At 51.2% G+C, this 17,108-nt stretch overlaps 3 protein-coding genes and 1 long non-coding RNA gene across 20 annotated transcripts in view; 2 read left to right on the top strand and 2 right to left on the bottom strand.

Moving 5' to 3' along the window:
* The window catches only part of SMPDL3B (sphingomyelin phosphodiesterase acid like 3B), a 34,318-nt gene extending 32,797 nt beyond the window's left edge, over positions 1-1,521 (top strand). Inside the window, exon 8 of the mRNA XM_082348335.1 lies at positions 1,106-1,521. Coding sequence (XP_082204461.1) covers positions 1,106-1,471 — 366 coding nt within the window. The 3' untranslated portion in view covers positions 1,472-1,521. The remainder of the gene's footprint in view (positions 1-1,105) is intronic.
* LOC309608633 lies at positions 402-2,655 on the bottom strand. Of its 2 annotated transcripts, none has more exons than XR_014233027.1 (2): positions 2,524-2,639; positions 402-898 (listed from the first exon to the last, which is right to left on the bottom strand). It is a non-coding gene; the product is annotated as an uncharacterized lncRNA (long non-coding RNA). The 2 variants fall into 2 exon arrangements; XR_014233026.1 differs by lacking the exon at positions 402-898 and adding an exon at positions 1,684-2,017 and having other exon boundaries at positions 2,524-2,655.
* XKR8 (XK related 8) lies at positions 2,395-11,002 on the top strand (the record flags this gene model as incomplete). Its single annotated transcript, XM_082348414.1, has 3 exons — positions 2,395-2,687; positions 4,741-4,937; positions 7,498-11,002. The coding sequence occupies 3 exons, from the start codon at positions 2,395-2,397 to the stop codon at positions 8,205-8,207; spliced, it is 1,200 nt and encodes a 399-aa protein (XP_082204540.1). The 3' UTR covers positions 8,208-11,002.
* Positions 11,003-12,540: 1,538 nt separating this feature from the next.
* Positions 12,541-17,108, bottom strand: part of EYA3 (EYA transcriptional coactivator and phosphatase 3) — a 127,130-nt gene continuing 122,562 nt past the window's right edge. For all 16 annotated transcript variants that reach the window (XM_082347956.1, XM_082347946.1, XM_082347947.1 and 13 more), the window contains one exon: positions 12,541-16,221. In XM_082347956.1, the coding sequence (XP_082204082.1) occupies positions 16,141-16,221 (81 nt within the window). In that variant the 3' untranslated portion in view covers positions 12,541-16,140. The remainder of the gene's footprint in view (positions 16,222-17,108) is intronic.

Here is a 17,108-nt window from a genome sequence, read left to right as displayed (position 1 = left end):
TACAGAGATTTAATCTGGGTGTTGAGAAAGGACATTTAAAACCAGGGGCTGCATGAGTTAACCTGGGGCCTTGACTCTAGAGTGAATGTAGATGGAGAAGAGGTCTGAGGAGTTTTAAGAGTGTGGTCTGTCGTCCACATGGGCACTCAGACCACAGGGTTCGGGGAAGACTAAATGAAATAATGTAAGGTGCCTAGCAAGAAATTGCCATCCATCCATGGCAGCTCCTCTTACCCCACCTCTCCTGACTGCAAATTTAGGTGGAAAGTGTTGCACAGATAAACCCTTCTGGGTTCTAGTCCTGAAAATGCACCTGAGTACTCAGGGTCTTGGGTGTAGCCCAAGCCCCCATCAAAGCACAATTCTATAAGCTCTCTCAGCCAGGCACTCCATCCCACTGCTTTTTTTAAATTTTATTTTTATTTATTAATTTATTTTTGGCTGTGTTGGGTCTTCGTTTCTGTGCAAGGGCTTTCTCCAGTTGCGGCAAGTGGGGGCCACTCTTCATCACGGTGCGCGGGCCTCTCACCATCGCGGCCTCTCTTGTTGCGGAGCACAGGCTCCAGACGCGCAGGTTCAGCAATTGTGGCTCATGGGCCTAGCTGCTCCGCAGCATGTGGGATCCTCCCAGACCAGGGCTCGAACCCGTGTGCCCTGCATTGGCAGGCAGATTCTCAACCACTGCGCCACCAGGGAAGCCCCCATCCCACTGCTTTTATATTGCGTTTTATCCAGTCTTTCTGCAAATTTTTACTGACAATCTTCTGGGTACCCGGGAGCTTGCTGGAACAGAAAATGCACAGGCCATGGGGTAAACAAGCTGGGTTCCAATCCTGCCTCAGCCACTTGTGGGACCCTGGCCAAGTGAATTAACCTCTTTAGGACTCAGTTTCGTCATCTGTGAAATGGGGACAATAAGCGCAGTTACCTCATCAGACTCAATCAGAGGATGTCTGCCAAGCATACCCGGAAACTAGTGAATGCTCAATAACTAAGAGCGGTCAGGATTACAGCTATTAGAATCTGGGGGCAAATGCAAGGTGAAGGATTGGGGGCGGAAGCGGACAGCTGCTCACAGCCGGCCCGCCTCGCGCCCCCTCTGCAGGACATGGTGACCTACTTCTTGAACCTGAGCCAGGCGAACGCGCAGGGGGAGCCGCGCTGGGAGCTCGAGTACCGGGTGACCAAGGCCTACGGCGTGCCCGACGCAGGCGCCCGCTCTATGCACGAGGCGCTGGGCCGCATCGCCAGCGACCAAGGCGCGCTGCAGCGCTACTACGTCTACAACTCGGTCAGTTACGACACGCGGGCCTGCGACGAGGCCTGCCAAGCCGAGCACGTGTGCGCGCTGCGCGAAGTGGCCTTCGACGGGTATGCCGCCTGTCTGCGCGCCCCCGGCGTCGCGCCCGCGCCCCGCCTCGCGCTCCTGCTGGTGGCGCTGCTGGGCCTGCGCACGCTGCTTGTGCCGTGACCTTGGGCGCCGCCCGCTGATTGGCTTGGCTCGCCTTCCTCCTGGTAAAATGGGGAGAGCATCCCCCCCCCTCCCCCGAGAGCTGGACTTTCCACCCTTTCCCCGGCGTCCGCAGAATGAACTGGGACGGGACAGCCGATCAGGAAATGAAGCCCCAAGGGCCCCACCAGAAGCACATTTCTTTCAAGTTTCATGTTTTATCCCAAACACAATTCTCGTCGTGCATGTTATTCTGTTATTAACTTGTAAATCATGTTTAAAGTAACTCCCTTGCCCAGTTATTGAATGTTCCCCCCTCCTCCTATTCGGATAATCCGAGTAAAATGAGCTGCCAGGAAGATGCGCCTGGTTGATCCAGTGCCCTCTGTCTCCCCTGGCACACGGCCCGGACTCGGAGGCAAACTTAGCGAAGTCCCTCAATCAGGGATCGGAACGGGCCTTGGCGTTCTGTTGTTTTGTTTTGCAACAATGCAGACGTGAGACATCGCAGTTCTAGCCCGGGCGCTAATCTCCGGGCCATATTCGCCGTTTTGGGTCTCCAGGAGCCTCAAATGTAAAACAAGGCGATTAGAAGCCTCCTAAGCTAAGGGCATTGCGCCTCGGACGGTCCGTCTTCGGGCTTAGCGGTCCTCGGGGCCCTCGGGGCTCAGCGGGGCTGGGGTGAGAGTTGGGGGTCCCTAGGCAGGCGGCAGGGCCAGGGATCTGTGGGACCGCTGATACCCCAACCGCGGGGTCTACGGACCTCGCTCCTCCCCGGACAGGGCGGGACGGGGAAGTCCCGCCCCGCAGCCCGAGTCCTGGGCGGCTCCGAGGGCTGTGCCCGCCTCCTTCCTGCCACCGCGACCCTGGGCTGGGAAGGCGACCCTGGGCCGGGAGGGCGGGTCCGAGCCCAGAAGGGAAAGAGGGGCAGAGGCTGGCGGGTCATGCCCTGGTCGCCACGCGCCGCTCTCTTCTGGGACCTGGTCCTGGGCGTATTGGGCACCCTCGCCTTCCTGATCGACCTGGGCGCCGACCTGTGGGCCGCGAGCCAGTATGTGCTCAGAGGTCGCTACCTGTGGGCCGCGCTAGTGCTGGCGCTGTTGGGCCTCTCCTCAGTCGCGCTGCAGCTCTTCAGCTGGGTCTGGCTGCGCGCCGACCTCTCCAGCCCGCACGCGCCGAAGCCCCCAGGCCACTGCCTGGCGCTGTTGCATGTCCTGCAGCTGGGCTACCTGTACAGGTGAGCGCCCTAACCTCGGGGAGAGGGAGGGGGAACGGAAGTCAACGTCACCTCCTGCAGCTGGGCTGGTAGCACAGGTGAGAGCCCTGACCCCGCGACGGGGGCGGAGAGGAGAGGACTGGGACCCCGGAGAGGAAACTAAGCCCCTTGTAGTTTAGCGGGCGCCTCTCCCTACAGGTGAGCTCCTGATCCCTGATGAGGGAGAAATCCGGCTGACAGCCCTCAGAGCTCATGAACGGTACCCTTCCTGGCACAGCCGAAGAAACTGAGGCCCAGAGAGGGAAGGGAGGCGCATGACTTGGAGTCGGACCCTTTGGGATCCAATCCTGGCGTTACCACCTGTGTGGCCTTATTCCTGCCTTTCTCTGAGCCTCAGTTTCCTCCTCTGTTAAAGGAGGTAGTGATCTAGAGATAGGTGTGGCTGGCAGGCCTGTGGTGAAGGGCAGAGGGGGAAGCTCCCGGCACAGTGCCTGGTGGCAACAGACCTCCCGTTGCTTTTAGCTGTGGGTGGAGCCTTGGGCAAGTCACTTGACCCCTCTGGGTCTCAGTTTACTCGTTGTTCCAGAGGCTCACAGTGTCTGGATTAAATGGAATGAGACCTGTAAACTGCCCTGGTGCAGAGTAAGCAGGCAGCAAGTGTCAGCCAGCTTCATGATCAGCTGGGTCCCCCTGGAGTTTCAGCAGCCCTGACCCCCAGAGCAGCGCTTGTTCCCTCATGACCAGTGCCTCCCACCCTGTCTTTCCCAGTTGTATTCTCCCTGAACACTTGCTCCCCGCCCCACCCCCTCACTCCCAGACCAAGCAAGAGGGCAGAGATGGGGTCTGACTCATCCATGTCCCTGGAGCCATGTAGGACTGGGCTCAGGCGGGGGCCCTCTAGACATGGGGAAACTGAAATGAAGGAGTCAGAGTCATGTGATGAAGTCAGGACATGATGTGGTCTGGGTTGGGATGGGATGGACGGAGGCAGGATCTGCTCTTGAATCCATGTTTACAGATTCTCTCCAGATCTTGCCTTGAGTCTCCAGGAGGGGGCGAGAGGAACTTTGAATGTGCAGTTTTGCCTGAGGGACTGTCCAGGCATCAATAACACGTTGGGTGAACACGAAGGGGCACAGTTATTACAGTTCTGGCAGCCCGCAATGAACCCTGAATCTATAATTACATCATGTATCTTCTGTTTCTGCTGAGCATGAGTCAGACAGACTGTACTGAGCTTTGGTTGAGAAAACGGGGTCTCTGTTCCTGCCTGTGACTAGGCTGAGGCCTCTGCCAGGGCACTGGGGGACCCCCCCCCCAACTCAGGCCTGCTCCCTGAGTGTGTTGTCAGGTTCATCCAGGGGGAGTGACAGTAAACGTCTGATGAATGAATTTGCAATGAGTGAATGGCCTCACCTCCCAATAGCCAACTGAGATCAGTTCTGGGCGGGGGGAGATCTTAGTGCCTCCTCCACTCCCCCCTCGTGCCAGTGGATCACTCAGGCCTGTCTGTCCAACCTCTGGACTCTCTTAACTCTGCCCCGTCTGTTCCCATCACTCTGGGCAGGCCTCTTAAATGGATCCCTGGGTGCTCTTTCTGTAGCACAGTAGGACCTGTCTTGCCTGTGCTCAGAAGCTCTCAATGGCTCCCTTCCCCACAGGATCCTAAGAAATTCTTACACTTGCTAAAATTTGAGAATGATAACTTTAGGCAATTTCCTAGTACACCTTTCAGATTCAAACAGCTTTGGGTCCAAATCCTGTTTCCACTGCTCATTTGCTCTTTGGTCCTGTTTCCCCATCTGTAAAATGGGGATATTGTAAAGGAGTAAATGGGACAAGGTTTGTGATGAGCTTGGTATGGTGGCCACTGCAGAAGTAATAGCTGTTGTATTTATCCCCACTTCACAGATGAAGAAACAAGTTCATTGAGGTAAGTCACTTGCCCAAGGCCTTATAGCATGTATGTGACGAGCTAGGATTTGAGCCTGTCTGCGTTCGCTCGATGGGTAGGGAAGGAGGAATGCCACAGGATGCTAACTGGGCCCCTCGGGGCATCGTGTGTACCGCCTAGGTGCATGCAGGGGCTGCGGCAGGGGCTGCTGGTGTGGCGGCAGGCGGTGCCCTCCGAGTTCGACTTGGCCTATGCCGACTTCCTCTCCCTGGACATCAGCATGCTGCGGCTCTTTGAGACCTTCCTGGAGATGACACCGCAGCTCACACTGGTGCTGGCCATCATGCTGCAGAGCGGCAGCGCTGAGTACTACCAGTGTGAGTGTCAGGCCCTCGGCCAGCCCCCCTTTTACACCTTGGGAAAGTTGCCCACAAATGTCAGAAAGGTTTTCACTCTTTTATAAAGGCTGCTTAGAAAATAGGAGAATGTCCTTTAGTCGGGCAGGTCTGTGTTCAAATCCAAAGTTATGCTCTAGCCTTGAGTTTGGACAAAGGACTCCACCTCTCTGAGCTATCAGTTTGTTCTCATCTGGACAAATAAATGGACGTAATAAATGATCCTACCTCATAAGGTTAATGAAAGGTTTAAGTGAAGTGATGCCTAAAAAGCCTCGTGCCTAGTGCATAATAAATCTTAAGTGTAATTTTTACTATTTTGAAGATAACAGATGAAGTGTGTAGGGTGCCTGGTGCCTAATAAGCAACTTGTTGATCAATAGATAAATTATTGAGCGCCTTTGTACATGCTGAGTGCCTTTGTTTTGATCGAGCACCTTTGTGCCTGTCCCTGTGTTAGGAACACCGCAGTGAATAAGGAGATGGACACAGCCCCTGGCCTGCCAGGACCATAGACTGTAAAGCAGGTAGTTACAGTAAAGCGTGTGGAGTGATCTGAAAAGGAAGAGGCAGGTGGCCTCATAAAACACAGGAGAGGTTTGTGCAAAGAGAAGCTTTGGGAGGGCTTTTAGGGGAGTTGCCCAAGGTCACAGGCCAGCTGGCAGCCAAGTTAGGACTCCAGCTCACATCTGATTCAGGGTCTAGGCTTCCCCTTCTCCTTCTCAGCCCTCGCACACCTGCTGCTGTACAAGGCACAGCCTCCCAAGGAGCCAGTCCCAGCTCTGCCTCCACTCTCTGCGGGACTTGGAGATCCCCTCTCTGGCCTCAGTTTCCACAGCTGTACAAGCTGGGGAGGTGGACTCAATCTCCAAGGGCCCTTTCAGTTTGCTAATCTGAGTCTGCAGTATTAATTGAAAAACAAAACAAAAAACAAAAAACAGTAATAGCAGCCATCACGATTGAGTGCCTGCTATTAGCCAGCACTGAGGAAAGTGCTTTACTGTCATCATCGCTCACATTCATAGCACCTCTAGTTTGGTGCTACATTTATCTCCATTTTACACAAGAGGAAAGAGATGCCGAAAGGTGAAGTGATTTGCCCCGGGACACACAGCACTCATTGTGCACGTACCACCGGGCCTCTGTCTGTGAGTCCTGCATCCACAGATTCAGAGGGCTGACTCTATTACGCCATTTTATATTAGGGACTTGAGCATCCGCGGATTTTGGGAACCAGTCCCCTGTGGATACTGAGGGATGACTGTTTTTTGTTTGTCTCTTTGAAGGCAGTGGGTGTCTAGGACCAGGGCTAAATGGGGACAGTCTACACTGTGTGTATGGAGGGAGTGGGGGTGGGGGATTGAGGGAAGAGACAGGTTTTCCCAACTTTTGTTTAGCAAACATGTATTCAGCTGCTGTTATATGCCAGCTGCTGGGGGATCCCTGGGGAGCAGAATCTGTTTCCTACCCTGAAGGAGCTCAGAGATAAGGAAATAATTACTGTGTGATAAGACTCCAGACAGGAGTGGGGTACTATAGGGGCTGCACAGCGCAGTGGGCTGGGGTGGGGTCAGGATGGGTGACTATAGGGGATAATCAAGCCAGAACTTGCAGGGTAAGGAGGAGTAGGCCAGGGGAAGCAGGGCGTGGGTCTACCTAATACCAAGGGCACAGCTTGTCAGGTCAGAGAATGCGGCATGCTGGCAAACTGGAGGAACATCAGCCCTGCCGAGACCCTGAGTGTGGGGTAGTTAGAAAGGCCACAGATCTGATTCCAGTCTGGGAGTGGGTTCTTGACCCATAGCAGGTTCCCAGCGAACATCTGTTGACTGAATGCGTTAGGAGGGGGGCGGGGAGGAAGCAGTCTAGAGATGCTTCCAGCCCTCGTTGGAGGGCCTGGTGCTTCTAGCCCAGGATGGGCGGCTAGGAGGTGGGATAGGATCCCCACTGTACGCTTCGAGTCTTGGAAAATCAAAACCAGGGCCCAGTCTGAGGGTGGAGGGGAGTAGAGGCTGTTCCATCCGTATAACGGGGACATCCCTTTTGGCCCCGGAAGGCAGCTTCAGCTAGAGGCCTGTCGCCACCCCATGGGATTTCCTGCTTCCCTTTCTGAGACTAAGAAGGGGGAACTGGACTGCTGATTTTCAGATCCAAGAAAGGCGTGGGCTCTTCCGGGAAAGGAAGGGTTACAGGGCCCTAGAAGATGCTCAGGGTGTGGCCAAGGCCCAGGGGTGCCAGATGCTGGGTGACAGGGGTGCCGATGAGAGCGTATAAGTCACACACCTTCTCATCCGTGAGAAATATAACCATGGTAGCACCCGAAAAGGAAAGGTTTGTGGTGAAGGGCAGACTCCATATGGATCCTAGCTCTGTTTGGGGTTGTGTGAACTTACTGTTCTCCAGCTGTAGTTTTCCCTTCAACAAATTGGGGGCCGTAATACCCACTTCAGCGTGGCTACGAGGCCTCCGCAGTACCCGTGACCTCTGGGGAGCGCCTGCAGGCTGCCCCCAGGGCTCATCTGTCTCCTCTTCCTCTTCGTAGGGGTCAGCATCTGCACGTCCTTTGTGGGTATCTCGTGGGCGCTGCTTGACTACCACCGGGCCCTGCGCACCTGCCTCCCCTCCAAGCCCCTCCTGGGGCTGGGTGCCTCCGTGATCTACTTCCTGTGGAACCTGCTGCTGCTGTGGCCCCGAGTCCTGGTCGTGGCCCTGTTCTCAGCCCTCTTCCCCCGCTATGTGGCCCTGCACTTCTTGGGCCTGTGGCTGGTGCTGCTCTTCTGGGTCTGGCTTCAGGGCACGGACTTTATGCCAGATCCCTGCTCCGAGTGGCTGTACCGGGCGACGGTGGCCACCATCCTTTATTTCTCCTGGTTCAACGTGGCTGAGGGCCGCACCCGAGGCCGTGCTACCATCCACCTGGCGTTCCTCCTGAATGATAGCCTTCTGCTGGCGGTCGCCTGGGTGGCTCAGAGCACCTGGCTGCCCAGCGGGTGCCTGCTGCAGAGGCTGCTGCCCGCGGCCGGCGCCTGCTTCCTCCTGGGGCTGGCTCTGCGGCTGGCCTACTACCGCTGGCTGCACCCCAGCTGCCGCTGGGAGCCTGACCAGTTGGACGGGACCTGGGGTCTGCGCTCCCTCGAGGGGCGTCAACTGCCTCAGAACAGGCGCATGGCCCATTTGGCTAAGAACTTTTTCCCCAAAGGTAGGGATGAGGCTGCTTTGCCGTGGAAGGGAGAGGTGAATGGTGTCCTTTGAGGCAGGCTCAGACCCCGCCAGGGGACCGAAGGCCAGATGGAATCAGTTGGTAGAATATAGAAGATAAGCTCCTGATGCTGCTATGGGCCTTGATTCGCTCAGCGAGCACTTGATGCCTGATCTGTGCCAGGCGCTGGAGACCAGAGTTGAGGAAGACAGAGGCCTGCCCTCAAGGATGAGAACAAGATGAGAAGGGCTGGGCCCTGGAGGGTCAAGGGCCCCAATTATGTATGAAACACTTCGGGAGGAAAGAAGAGACCCCTCCCCTTCCCTTCCCCCCAAACAAGTATAACCCCAAAGCATCCCAGTGTTGGTATTTTTACCTCCCTGGCTACCTCTAAAATAATTGGTGGAGCTGCTATCCCACCCTTGGTTCCCCTCTCCTGGGCTGGAAGGCCCCAGGACCTCCAGGATGTGTTCTCTGGAATTCTTCCTCCCCTGCCCCACCCCAGTCATTCAATTCATTCAGCAAATGTTTACCGAGGGCCTTTTATGTGTCAGAAGCATCATTCTAGCCTTGGCAGATCAGCTGCCATTCCAGCTTCATCCCTTACCCTCTCCAGCTACTCCAGAACAGGTTCTCAGGCTGGAAGCCAGGGATGCCTGCCTGCCTGTGAGCCCTGTCAGCCCCTCCAAGGCCTTAGTGCAGCTGGCCCGGCCTCTGGCCCCTGCTCTCAAGGGGAGACCTTTGAACCAAGTGCCTTGTGAACCCATGGTCTGGGCCATGGCTCAACCCGTTGAGTATGGTTTTGTGCTTCAGGCAGTGTTACTTTCTACCTCAGTCTGTGTGGGTGGAAGAGGTGTGTGTATCTGCGTCTCTGTAAGCGAGAGACATGTGTGTTGTCTTTGTTGAACAGTATTGTTAGATTATTATTAAAACCTCATGAAATCCTCTAGCCTAGTTGTGTCATTAAATCCACCGCCAAGTTCAAAGCTGCCTGGAAAAAAGGGGTCAGGGACTCAAAGTCCTCCTCTCAAAGTCGGTAAAGGTCCTGGGACCAGAGAAGAGGGCTGGCTTAGGCAAGACTTCTTTTTTTTTTTTTTTTTTAATTTATTTATTTATTTATTTATTTTTGGCTGTGTTGAGTCTTCGTTTCTGTGCGAGGGCTTTCTCTAGTTATGGCGAGTGGGGGCCACTCTTCATCGCGGTGCGCAGGCCTCTCACTATCGCGGCCTCTCTTGTTGTGGAGCACAGGCTCCAGACGCGCAGTCTCAGTAGTTGTGGCTCACGGGCCTAGTCGCTCCGCGGCATGTGAGATCTTCCCAGACCAGGGCTCGAACCCGTGTCCCCTGCATTGGCAGGCAGATTCTCAACCACTGCGCCACCAGGGAAGCCCCAAGGCGAGACTTCTTAACCTTGTTTTCTAAGCGTCAGGAGCTGGTGAGCCAGTGTGGTGTTGACCACTCAGGTGGGCATCAGAACCCAGATCTGGGCTAACTCTAGTGTGTGCTCTTAGCCGGCTCTGCTGCTGGGCCTGGCGGGAGTAGGTACACCTTTGGTATCAGGAAGTGAATACGCGAGCGCAGGTGAAGAAAGGTCTTTTTGCTGGGAGGTCGCTGGGAGGTCACTGGGAGCGATGCAGTGATGACAGGGGATGTGGATGTGGGCAGTGGTGTTGGGGAGGTCTGTGGTTTGGAGAAACAAGGAGCAGGGAAAGGGCACTGGAGACAGAAGGAAAGGTTCATCACCACTGGGACGGGATCCAGGAGAGTCTGTTATTCATTCATTCATCTAGTGGAGACACAGTAAACAGAATAAGTGAAAGAATATATCAGATAGTGTTAAGTGCTAAAAGAAAAATAAGGTAGGGAGCGTGCACGTGTGTTGTAGGTGGGAGTTACAATTTTATATAGAATGGCCGGGAAGGCCTCCCTGAGAAACTGATGTACGCCCTAAAGGAGGTGAGGATGGCAGCCACGCAGATGTGCTTTATTCCAGACACCAAGTCAGCAGTGACTGGATGAAGGAGGGCTTGTAGCAGTTATACTGGCCTGGAGCCAAGGCTGACACAGAGATGAAGGTTGGGAGCAGGGAGGAACTCTGGGAAGATGACGCTGGTGCTTTTTACATACACAGAATGGTAGAGGTAGAAAGGATCTCCAGGATCACTTAGTCCAATGATTTTCAGACTCTTGCATTTCATGAACCAGTATAATGGCCAACATGGTTGCCAAGTTAATTTTAATGAAAAAGGGCAGTAAAAACTACCACCATCTATTATCTTGTCTTATGAAAGGACATATAACCTCAGAAAAAGGATCATTTTTTTAATTGACTATAAACACACATTTGCACACACACAAAAGTGGAATCATTATTTTTCTCAACTCATAGGGAATATCGAGGGTTGAGACCTCAGAGAGCACGCTTGGCCTTTATAAATCCCTGGGCTTAGTGTCCAACCTAGCCTCAAACATAGCTTCTAAGGGGTTCACTAAAACAAATACTTGCTCTCAACTATACTTCAATTAAAAAAAAAACAAAACAGGGCTTCCCTGGTGGCGCAGTGGTTGAGAACCTGCCTGCCAATGCAGGGGACGCGGGTTCGAGCCCTGGTCTGGGAAGATCCCACATGCCACGGAGCAGCTGGGCCCATGAGCCACAACTACTGAGCCTGCGCGTCTGGAGCCTGTGCTCCGCGACAAGAGGCCGTGATAGTGAGAGGCCCGCGCACCGCGACGAAGAGTGGCCCCCACTCGCCGCAACTAGAGAAAGCCCTCGCACAGAAACGAAGACCCAACACAGCCAAGAATAAATAAATAAATAAGTTAAAAAAAAAAACAAAAGAACAAAACTTGCTACATTTACTTTTCTCTACTTCTTCCTGTCATATGTGGAGAAGACTAGGCTCTGGGGAGATGCCATACATGCCCAAACAGATGACGCAGTGTAGTGTCTTAGGCTATTTCCCCTGAGAAAAATCCAAAAAGATGCTTAATTTTTTGGCCAAGCTCTCATCTGTATTCTCTAGATGAAATTGTCAAACGAGGGTAACACGTATGTAATTTAAAAAGCTGTGGAATTTAGTGGTCGTTTCATTTGTAAATAAAGTTTACAGAATCAAGAATTTTAAGAAGATGACAGTGATGTTACTTGTAAGTAGAAATTTGCTTTGAAGATTTCCATTTTTTTTTTTTATGTCAAGAAACTTGTTTTTGAAGAATAAAAAAGCTCTTGGGCTTCCCTGGTGGCGCAGTGGTTGAGAGTCTGCCTGCTGATGCAGGGGACACGGGTTCGAGCCCTGGTCTGGGAAGATCCCACATGCCGCGGAGCGACTGGGCCCGTGAGCCACAACTACTGAGCCTGCGCGTCTGGAGCCTGTGCTCCGCAACAAGAGAGGCCGCGATAGTGAGAGGCCCGCGCACCGCGATGAGGAGTGGCCCCCGCTTGCCGCAACTAGAGAAAGCCCTCGCACAGAAATGAAGATCCAACACAGCCAAAAATAAATAAATAAATTAATTAATTAAAAAAAAAAAAAAAAAAAAAAAAAAAAAGCTCTTGATTTGCTCATTTTAACCTGCCACCGGAAAGGTTCTTGAGAAACGTGCAGATGTTATACCTATTGGAGGGGGGAGATGGAGACATTTACTCTTTGGGCTTAAAAACTAATAACACTCTGATACCTGTACTTCTGACCGATTAACAAGTTTGCTTCAACTATATTGTGGCTCAAAATGTGCATCTTCTGATGAAAAGATTTAATGCCTCAGAATACAAGGCAACCCCCCTCTTTTCTGGGGGGAATTAATTTGGGGAAAAATACATCTTATAGTCTGACATGTATGGTACTTGGAAGCTAGAACCCAATTCTAATCTCTACTGGAATAAAAGGCAAAAGGATTCCTGACTGTTTTCCAGACCAATGAACAGTCAGACTCACATCTAAAGAAATGAAAAAAGTAGTTGATGTAACATGAAAACAAGCCAAATCAAACAGTTTGATATCAATTTGTCAGTTTTATTGCTTTTGCATTTTAAGCTCACCACAGCAAGGTGTTGATTTTTTTAATAATTAAATTTCAGCACATTTGACAGCAAATGAAATCTCTTGGTGTTCCAGTCCTAAACTTTGAAAAGTGATGTATTTTAGAAACAATTAAGAAATAAACTTTCCCTTGCAAATTATTTTAAAATATTTAGTTTATTTTCTCATTTATTTATACCAAATGGTTTGTTTGTTTGTTTCTTTTCGTGAAATTAATGACTCAGTTACTGAAAGGGTGCCATCTTTCTAATGAGCTCTTCTGATTTTTTATGAAGCCCTAGTTAGAAGCCTACTCAGCTGGGCAACTGGGCTGATCCTACTCAGAAAAGACACAGGAGCAAACCATATAGAAAATAAAAACTTTATTTTTTCAAGTTTATAAGATAGTTCCCATTACATATAACATTATGGTCAAGGACTCTACAGCCACAAATGCCCGCAGTCACATAAATATATCTAATCAGTGCCTTTTCCTGCTAAATGAGGCATCTGAAGTCCAGAGGGTCATGTTTTGAGTAGAAGTCGTCCTTAATGGGATGGCTCCCATCAGTGCATTAGGAACTAGCCAAGTAACCTTGCTTGCTAGAGCTGTCTGACTCAGAGGAGAGGAAAGGACAGAGGGCCTGCTGCTCAGAGGTGGGACAGAACTAGACTTTCTCTCGTGGTTTAAGATATTTCAAAATCTCAGAATTCAGATTTGGCCTCTACAGGGTATTTGGGGAATTCCAACTTCTGGATGAAAAAGGAAGCCAAGTTAGTGGTAAGAAACAGAAGCCTGCTTAAGAGGGGTCCTAACTGCCCCCTTCCTGCAGCAGCGAGGAGAGGAAGGCCCCAAGCTCACCAGCCCTTGGCTTAGACCACTGCTGTCCCAGGAAGAGGGAGAGCGTGGCTCTGCCACTCGACTCCTCTCCCCCATGGTTCAGTGGCACTGACACCCATTCAAGGTAGTGAACATCTAGAAGCTCCATATACTGCAGCTGGAGTTTGCCAATCAGATTCTGCTTGGAGCCTTAACGCGAACAAGTTTGTGTAAACTGCGAACAAGCTGTGGCACAAGTCTCCTGGGACACTAGCTTTGCTCCCCCAACTTGCAGAGCAGAAGACAGGGATACCCCAAACCAAATAAAAGCCCAAGTAGGCATCTAAATCTGGAGCAGGCATCCATTCTCCTGGACACCACCAGCTGCCCCAGGGGCACCGGACAGGGTGACGCTAAGGCACAGTCAGTTTTACATTCGAAAGTAAAGCCACCTCTTAAACCCAGGACACAGCTGACAACTCCAGATTCCCTACTAGAGACGGCCTAGCTCTCACCACGAAATGTGCAGACCCATCTTACAGAACCCACGGTGCCCAGCTGGGAAAAGGACTCATCATGTGGCTTATTCCATGGGGACTCTTTCTAGTAAAGAGGGCTTCCCCCTTGACGAAAGGACCCACAGTATCCTTTCGACCTCAGCCTCCAAGAGCTTGTGGTGCTGCCTACTTATTTTCCTCTCCAGACCTCTGTGCTGGGGAAGAGGAAAACACAGGGTCCAAGAAGAGCACTGGGTTCCCTGAACAATTCATTTTGGCAAAGAGGAGCCAGGAAGCTCCATTTCCTGTCTACCCTCTAAACAACCAGAAAAGAGCAAAGGCGGCACTGCTCAGAGAGCTTCCTCACCTCTCTTAGCCAATTTCAAGTTCCTTTTGCAAAGACCTAAGCCGTGCAGTCAGAGCAGGAGGGAAAAGGCCATCGAAAAAGGAGTCCAAGTCATATTCTAGGAATAAAGAGCTTCTCCTAGTGGGCAGGGAGAGGGAAGTGTGTGTGTGCGGACCTGTGTGCACGACGTGGGTACCGCTCTGCAGCCTCATCAGCCTGAAGCACAGCACCAACAGGGTGGCCTATGTCCAGGGCAAGAAACCAACAGCTCTACTGCCAGTACGGGGAGGGCTTGGGGCCTGGAAGTACAGACCCACCCTAGAGCACTCTAAGATAAATTACCAAGCAAGGCAGAGCAGCATCTGGGCAACTATGCTGAACTCAGACCGAGAAGGTCTGCCTCAGACTTTGTATTTCCCGTCCAAAGGAAACAGGCCAAAGAGGCAGCTAAGTAATGAGCACTGACTTGAGCTCCTCTCCAAACACATCTTCTCTAAAACTGAGTCATGAAGCACTTTCTCCATCAGTTCTGAGGGAATGTGTGTATACCAGCCTTTCTCTGGGTGATCTGGCTTTGGAAGGAATCTGACCCCTTTGTGCTGCAACATCTCTGAAAATGGATATGCAGAATCTCTGAGTACAAGCATTTATAGCTGCGGTTGGTCAAGGATGCCTCCTACTAAGGACCCAGACTGCACCTCTCTGAGGTGCTTATAAAATCACCTCTCTCTGTGCAACCTGGAGGAGGCCGAACTTCTTCAGCTCTACGGAAGTTTATTCTGCCTGAGCAGATGCCCAGGCCAGTCTCGGAGGGATGGGGCATCCACACACACAGCTGGACTGAAGGCTGCGACCAGTGCCTGGGCACCCGCCGATCCTCCCAGAAGTCAGGTTGAGAGATGTTCCTGCATTTGGCCCAAGATTTGAGTTTTCAGGCATGGAGTAGGGGGTCTACCACCTCATCTAAATCAGGAAAGTGTTTCTGGCCTTCTGGTTTCCCATTTTAGAATGGGATTTGAGAAGCGGGAAGGGTATTCCATGGGAAAACTGGGTTGTGATCATGGCAATCTGTTCTTCAGTTTCAGGCTGAGATCTGGGTAAATATGTGTCCAGAACACCTTTCACAGGGCTTAAAGGATTCAAAGAAAGTCAAATCCCTTCGTAGTTTTGGCCAAAATGTGATTATGAACCTTTTCTCAGACTTGATTTGACTACTTGGGTCCAAAGCCTGGGGACTGGCCAGAGCTGCATGGGGGTGGACATGAGGTACAGAGGGCAGGAAAGGGCCAAGAGCCCAGCACGGATGACTAAAAAGGGCGAGGGCGCTGTAGAGGTGAGCATGTGTTGGGGAAGGGTGCTTCTCTGCAGGAGGAAAAGGTGGAATCTTCTTGTTTCAAGAGCCAAAGAAGTGGAAATTCCTAAGAAGCCTTAGTTCTTCTCTCCAGTTTGGAGGTAAGCCCCTTGGGACATACTCTTTGACTAAGAGTCAAGCTGAAGGCTTACAATTTACTGTCTAAGAGAAGGAGTTTCTAGGGTTGTGCCATTTGGTGAAAGGGGAGAGGGACTGGAAAGGGGACTAAGGCTTCTAGGATGGGAAACAGCAAAGTCTAAAGTTAATCAGTGTCCCAGGCCTCACAGTTCAGCCAACCAGGAGATGGAGGAGCGGGAAGGCGCCCACCCTTGAGAGCAGACCACTGGAGCAGCTGAGGAGGCGCTACTGCCACAGAGAGGTATCTCAGATATTTCAGGTGCGATTTCCCAAGGAAACTTTACACGCCCCGCTCTTGCTAGAAAGAGGGGGGGAACCTGCTTCAGAGACCAGACCCTTACCTATAAAAATAACATATACATTCACTGGGAATATGTTCTACAGCTAAGGAGATTACAAAGACTGCAAGAGATGTTATTATAAAAGTCTGCTGCATTTATCCTATCACCACAAGTTAATGGCAGTTCTCAATCTGGTCATGGACGCAGAGTGCAAGTCTGCCCCAAGAATTTCCTTTTCTTTTTCTTCATTTATTTTGAAACAAAATAAAACAAAACAAAACCCAGAAGAATTAAAAGCACTGTAGCTGCGGTGAGTCTATCGTTCTCTCAATCCAACTGTCTTCCGCTCCTACGCGAGGATGAACACGGGGCTGCAGCTCGCTCTTAGCAAAAATAAGCTTCATCTCTTGCAGCTGTTGGTTTTGATTGTGTTCTCGCCAGCATTCCATGGAGAAAGAGTTCCCAGTTGGTTCCGGTCTCTAGCTCCTTTCAGGAGTGAAAAGGAGCTCGCAGGGAAGGCTCTTCATTCCAGTTCTTAGAGAAAATCAAGCTCCAAAGCCTGGTGGAGGGACACCAGGTCTCCGTGGTTTGTGATCCTCCAGAAGGGCATGTTGTGCTGGAAGGGGGAGGAGGGAGGGGAACTGGTTAACCCAACTTCTTTTGGGAGCTTATATTTACCCACACCCCTTCCCCCACAGACCTCTCCCCAAAGTGCTTGGTAACCCTCCTTACTCCTGCCCACCTCATAAGACTGTCATACGGATCAAGTAAGTCATGTGTATAGGGACATATGTATACTACAAGACACTTACAGACGTGAGAGATTTTTATTAGGTTTCAGTGGTAACTCTGTTCTAGCTACTGTGTACGATCCTCAGGATCAAATAAAATGACCCACGTAAGAAATCAGTATTAATATAGTATTACATTTTTTTATGGATAGTCTATTTTCTATAAGGTTCAGAGCTGCAAAGCCCAAATCTTGTCCATGACCAAGATGAAGAACATAGAGACCTAGAAAATAATAATCCCACTATATTATGTGATCAGAGTTATATCCAGAATACTGTGTGCCGTTCTGGAAGCCATATTTTAAAGAAGGGCTTTGAAAAACATGAGTGTTGGAAACCATGTTCTGTAAAGCTGACGGAAATTAGCTTTACTAATCATTTTGTTCAGACTGGTTGCAAGTTACCTGGAATACTGAAAGTCCTAGAACACAGTTCTTTTGGCATGTAGCTCAGTGCTTTTTCAAGCCTGCTGCTCACACATAATATTTAAAAGGCCTTGAATATACTGAAGAGGAAGCAGACTTGTTATGTTGTGCTCAGAAGTGCCAGATTAGGACCAGGATACAAAACAGAAATTTTAGTTCAATGGAAGGAGGAACATCCTAAGAGCCTGGATGACCCCACAGTGGAACAGGATACCTGGGAAGCAGTCTCCTCACCCTTAGGTGTATTCAAGCAAGGACTAGAAAGTCTTCTGTCACAGAGGGTGCAG

The sequence above is a fragment of the Balaenoptera borealis genome, assembly GCF_965194805.1.
Source record: "Balaenoptera borealis genome assembly, chromosome: 1".
NCBI lineage: Eukaryota > Metazoa > Chordata > Mammalia > Artiodactyla > Balaenopteridae > Balaenoptera > Balaenoptera borealis.
This window is presented reverse-complemented; position numbering and strand designations above follow the sequence as displayed.